The following is a 6,000-nucleotide window of genomic DNA, read 5'->3' as shown; positions in this document are numbered from 1 at the left end:
TCTTGGCTTTACAGCATTCAGTCACTCAGAATAAGAGAGTCAAGTCCCTGTACTCCAGAACCAAAACCCAAAGGTGTAGGAGTTGTACAAAGCCACAGCAGGCCACTTGGCCAGCAGCAGCATAAAACTGTAACAGCAGCCAGTCCATTCCTCTTTGGTGACATTTCAGTGACAATTTCAAAAGCAAGGCTTTCTCTCAGATATCACTCATGTTTAAACTACTCCTCGTGTTCCTCATTATGGCAAGAGGAAAACAGACCCACTACTCACTTGAATGGGGATACATAGGGAAGTCCTTTCAGGATAGTCCAATGCACACATGGAAAGAAACTAGGGTGCTTTTTTAGCATTCTCAAACCACTGTCTTTTAGTCATTTTGAAAATCCCAGGGGAAGCAGTGGTGAGAAATAATCAGTGCAATCAAATCCTGTTGACTACATGAACTGTGGAACAAGCCCTCACTGCCCCAGTGAATTCAAATGACTTCAGCAAGGATCCTTGATGGTGGATCCCTCGGTCCCAACTAGTTGTATGGGCAACAAAATCAGGCAAAGCCCAGAAGCACATCAACCTTCTACCCAATCCACAGGAGACAGCTCAAGCAATACACAGATGGCAAAAGTAAATTCCATAAGCCCTATGAAAGGCATAACAGTTAAATGTACTTTAAATTACAGATGGTCACCAACTGGGACATAGTACCAGAATAAGATATGCACACCTGTAATGACGACTGCACGCTTCATAGTACTTGTTATCAGTTATCTTTGGGGATTGTTTATACTTAAAACTATTACCTTACACTGATATTTCAGACTTAATGTAAAATATTAGCATCTACATTTATGCATTCTGGATAACATCTGACTGAAAGAACAATCTGCATAGGAAAAACCACAGTAAAATGGACATATCCTGAAATGGATTTCAAGAAAGCAAATTGCCACACCACAGTATGGTATCCTTCAAGCTATGACAGTCTTGTCGTCATGGTATTTCAGGGTTTGATTACCAGCTATAAAGAAGAAAAAAGATTTCTTTTTTTTGGAGCACATTTATCAAACCTTAATGTTTATAATTTTTTATTGAGGAATTAGCAACAACAGCTATATTGCACCCTACAAGTTCTTTAAAAGTTTATAAAGATTTGACATCAGTGGCAGACCCATTTACAGTGTGCAAGAAGGCAAATAAACAGATCAGGAAATAGCAAGCGCTGGATATTTTCGATACATGTTCTAACCCCAGAAAACAAAAGAACCATTTCTCCTCCACTGCAGTTTGTCACCCTCCCAGTACAGACTTGTAAATTTACACAGGAGGCAAGACAATCCCAATCCAATCTTAAAATGTCTCAATCATTCAGTCTTTTTCCTTGACCCAACTTATCACTTATCTTCACAGCTCACAGCAGTTTCACCAGGATGCTCTGTCTTCAATTTTTTATGAGATGGCTCTCCTGGGAGAAGAGACATGCAGTGCTCTAAGGATCGTGCAATTTCATCAATTGTCCATTTGTCTTCATAAAGGGCATGCTCCTCTAGCGTAAATGGCCCATGTTTGGTTCGGGTCAGCTCTTGCATAGTGGCACAGGTAGAGAGTTCTACAGTAAAGGAGAAAAGAGGATTTAGAAAAAGTGCATGGTCAAGTTTAACTATTTGCAACTCACTTAAAATATTTTTAAGTGTAGCCTTCTACATTATTCTGCTTTGTTTGAGAAGGAAGTTCATGAAGATTCATCACTCATTTACATCTTCTTAAATCTGAAGCAAGGAATTCCTTTGATTTCAATAGATCTCCAGTGTCGTAAAGAGTTCAAAATCTGACAGAAAGTTGTCAAAAGGTTTTCCAGATTTAAATCAGAATGAAAAGAGAGGAAATAATGACATAAGATGTAAGCAGAACATTCTGTATTCACGAGTGACTCAGAAGACCATGTACTATTTTTCCAGACTTTGAGGCCTTAGCGCTTCTTGCCTTCAAGAAGGATTTTTGACATTTTTATCCTGTGCCGCCTATCAGGATAATATAAATTAAGATAAGGAAAAATAAAAAATATAAACAAATGCTCTGCTATGTTAAATAAATACCAGTAGGAGGTATTTATTTGAGGGGCTTAATTACATAATGAGGGGCTACAAAACATAACAGCAACCAGAGCTGACTTGTAAGCACACAGGTATACTAAAATATTCTCTCCCATCCTTTCTGATGCAGAAAGATTTTTACTGCATTTTAAATTTTTGAAAATAAACCAGCTGAGGACAGACTTTATCTTGGTTTGTCATTAAAGAACTAAACGTAAGCCAGTATGCTCAGAAGGCCGTACCAGAAAGAGGATCTTCGACTTGCCTAAGTACAAACAACAACATTGAAATTCATAGGGTTATCCCACATCACTTGCTTTCTTGATCTGCAAATGTATCATTTTAAAAAAAAAATTGAAATGGATTATCTGTTCTCCATCATGCAGTTTGATAGATACAGAGCACAAGACAAATAACCCTGTGGGAAAGCAAAACCACTCACAGTTCAGGTAAAGGAGAAAGAAAACACTAGAAATATCATCACAAATGCAGAAGTCTTTCCAGCAGATACGGTTTATTATGTGCATGGTAATGTTCTGTGCAATCTGTTTTCAAAATGTGATGAATAACATTTAAAAAGACAGTATCTTTCTTCTTCTTCTCACCCTTAATCTGAGTTAGCTTTAACATATGGAGGAGGAAAAGAAAAAATCCCCACCTTGCCTTGTATTATCTTGTTCAGTGCTATTACTTGCTCCATTTTTATCCCCCAGCCCCCAAGGTCCTCTGGCAATTATTTAGCCTTCATTCCCCCATGCTCCCAAGGAAAATACCTTAGTATATAAAAACAAGTGATAGCACTACAAACCTGCAAAATAACACATAGGTCCAGTTGCTGGAGATACACAAAATGACAAAATTTTTCCATAAACAGACACATTAATTCCTTAACCTGTCATGGTTTTTTTCATGCCTACCTTTGCCAATGTCACTGACCAGGCTCCTGACATAAAAGCCACCACCACATTCAACATCTGGAATGTTAATAGTGACATGGTAAATTGCCAGTGCAACGCGAAATCTACTTTACATAGAAACCATGCCCCCACATAAATGTAAAAATGCGCTAAGCAAACAACCCAGTGATAAAATATTTATAGGATGCACCATCAATTATTCATCCTGTAACATATGTGCGGGTGAGATTGCTAAGCCAGACAGGAGGGAAAGCAAATACAATGGCAACTGAACTAACTCACTAGAAACTAAGTACTTGCTGTGGTATGTTAACAAATGCTTCAGTCCTACTCATTTTAAAGGTTTCAGAAGGTTGTTTCGTATTTCTAATGATGAAAAGGTATTTCAAATATAGTCTAAACTGACTATCAATGCTTGTAAGATACTGCACGCAGGCAGCTCCAATAAAATTTTAAAATTCACCTTTAACTTTGCCTGCTCTCTCAGCCCTTCCCCTTCCCCTCTGCCAGTGATCAGCTGCTAGTCACCCAACCATAAAGTAAGGGCTGAAGTAACACAGCACTGAGCTCTGTCACTCGTACCTGCTCATCATATAACATCTGCTCCATCAGAGGACTATGGGTCAACTGGGTAGTGATCAATGCAAGACATTATCTTGACCTCACAGCAGCATCAAACATTTACAACAGCCTTTTTGGTTTATTTATTAATGTGCTTCTTAATGTACTACCCAAGTTTCTTCATGTTTGACAGAAGGAAGGATAAGATCCTGCCTCCTCAAATGAGGAAGAGGCCTGACAGTAACCAATACTGGTCCTTGCTGCACCCTGGGAGAGATACCAGCAGGTCTGGGCATCTGGGTAAAAGAATGGCCAAAGTGAAGTAAGCAAACCTGAGAAAGGAAGACTGAGATGGAGGTTGTGAAATCATGGACAGATGCAAATAATCCCCTGACCAGCCTCTCAGAATTTTCCCTCAGAAAGGCGACATATAATCAGCTTAACTTAAAACCAAAATAGAGTGCTTTTAATGCAAAGTGAAAGTCTCTGCACATGGGCTCACACCATAATAAGTAGCTGAGGGAAATGAAACCCATTTCACTATCTTATTCCCATTCTGAGTGTAAATAAGCACTAACATGCTGGGAGCATCACTCTATGTAATAATCTTTGGCCTTTACCCAGTGTGAATAGTGGTGGCTGGAACTGTTGGAGAGAGAGGCTGTACACTCTTACTGGCCGTGCAGGCTTTGCTTCGACTGCTTCTCCTCTCTTCATCAGAGTTGATAGCCTTTCTCCATCCTTCTTCAAAGCAGAATAGCTGATCAGATAGAGCATGAAAAGTGTGTGTCATACAGTTGTAATAGAACAAGCTTCCCATCCTCCAGATCCTGTTAATATTGTACTACAGTAGCATACATTTTACCCTTCTAATCCTCTCCAAGTGCTCACAGAAAAAAAATACCCAACCTAGTAAGTGCTTCTGAAATCTCTTAGACACAGAATCACCTCATTCACCAGTAGCTACGTAAACTGGAAAACAAGAGACGGTCTTGTATTTATCTCTTGCTGTACAGATTTAAAAGTGTTTCATCACTCAATTTGAAGTTTATGAAAACAAAGGTTTTCTATAAGGGTTACAACACTTGCAGCTGCCTCTAACATACTGTCTCTCAGAAGTCTGCAGGGCTTACTCTGTTTCAGTGTTATGTTGAGCTGAGCACTGGGAGCTGCTCAGGCAGCTCCTGTAATTCTGCCTTGCACCTTTACTCATCTCACACCCGGGTCTTCCCTGAACAGCAACTGCCAAGTTATGTAGCCTTGTTCTAGGGTGTTTAGGGGACCACCACAGAACCTAAAAAAAAATTAATTTCATTGATTATATATAAACTTTATCCAAAGCTGCAACTTTGGTCTTGACAGAAAGATGACCATAGAAAAATCAAAAAAGATCTTGCTCAAATTAGCAGAGGGTAATTTGGTCACATGAAGCAGAACACCTACTGAATTACTGACCTTACAGGGCTCACACTGGAACCACATTTCCTTTGCAAATGCAAAGGAAAGCATGTTAGCTTAAATCACCATAAAAGCCATCTGTCACAAGCTAAGTGCTTGCACACTGCCAGCTACTATGGCTCACCTGACTAGAAGAAATTTGCTAAGCTACGGAAGCTCAGCCACTAATCACTCATTCATACTCTTAAGTTTTCTGAAAACTAATTCAAAGTCATTTAAGGCACTTCCACACAGATGTCAGTAAGGCTCCTCTTACCCCACAACTATAAGACTCAGAGTTTGCTTTCTGATGGGAAGACAGGATAGAAGCCACCAAGCCCTGCAAAGCTGCTTAAGACTTTGCTGCTTTGCTACTTTACATTTACCATAAAAAAAACAGACTCCAGGTTACCATTTGTGCCTGATGTTCAAATGGGCATGACCTGCAGTTGCAAATGTTAAACTCCTAAGTCTGCCTTGCCTCTATCCTCTTGCCAAAACGTGTCTTTTTATTTCTGCGAGAACTGACTTCTGTTGACAAGTCCCAACAGCTGAACACAACTGCCAAGAGTGTCTGAATATTGTGGAACTTACAGTGGAGGAACCTGCATTATGTCCCCTGTGAACTTTTGCAGCACATTTTCAAGATCTCCTTTTGTTATCTGGTCTGTAGAAAGAAAACAGTAAGTATGTTAGCATGGATTATTCACATGGTACTAATGTGAACATGTGGATCATGTTCTGCAAACAGATACAAAGAAGAGATCCCTCTCCTCTGAATTTAGATTGGGTGAAAAACACCAAAGAAAAGAGATAAAAACCAGAATGCAGGTAGGAGTGTGAATTATTGCAAAAAGAGTGGAACAAACTGTCCAAGGTGATTAAGAAGGTCTGGATGCTTTCAGAAGGGCAGAAATCCCAATATACACAGTTTTCTTTTGGAATTTCTCTCTTGGGACTGCAAATTAATTTTTCTTGGGAACTACGCAAAACCTACA

The 6,000-nt window shown here is 39.5% G+C and overlaps 1 protein-coding gene across 1 annotated transcript in view; it reads right to left on the bottom strand.

The window, feature by feature from the left end:
• Positions 1–1,074: 1,074 nt before the first annotated feature.
• Positions 1,075–6,000, bottom strand: part of TRUB1 (TruB pseudouridine synthase family member 1) — a 30,224-nt gene continuing 25,298 nt past the window's right edge. Inside the window, 5 exon segments of the mRNA XM_072870011.1 lie at positions 1,075–1,399; positions 1,401–1,603; positions 3,005–3,061; positions 4,186–4,325; positions 5,597–5,669. Coding sequence (XP_072726112.1) covers positions 1,355–1,399; positions 1,401–1,603; positions 3,005–3,061; positions 4,186–4,325; positions 5,597–5,669 — 518 coding nt within the window. The 3' untranslated portion in view covers positions 1,075–1,354.

The sequence above is a fragment of the Ciconia boyciana genome, chromosome 8 (genome assembly GCF_034638445.1).
Source record: "Ciconia boyciana chromosome 8, ASM3463844v1, whole genome shotgun sequence".
NCBI lineage: Eukaryota > Metazoa > Chordata > Aves > Ciconiiformes > Ciconiidae > Ciconia > Ciconia boyciana.
Note: the sequence above shows the minus strand (reverse complement) of the source record. Positions and strands in the feature narration are given on the sequence as shown.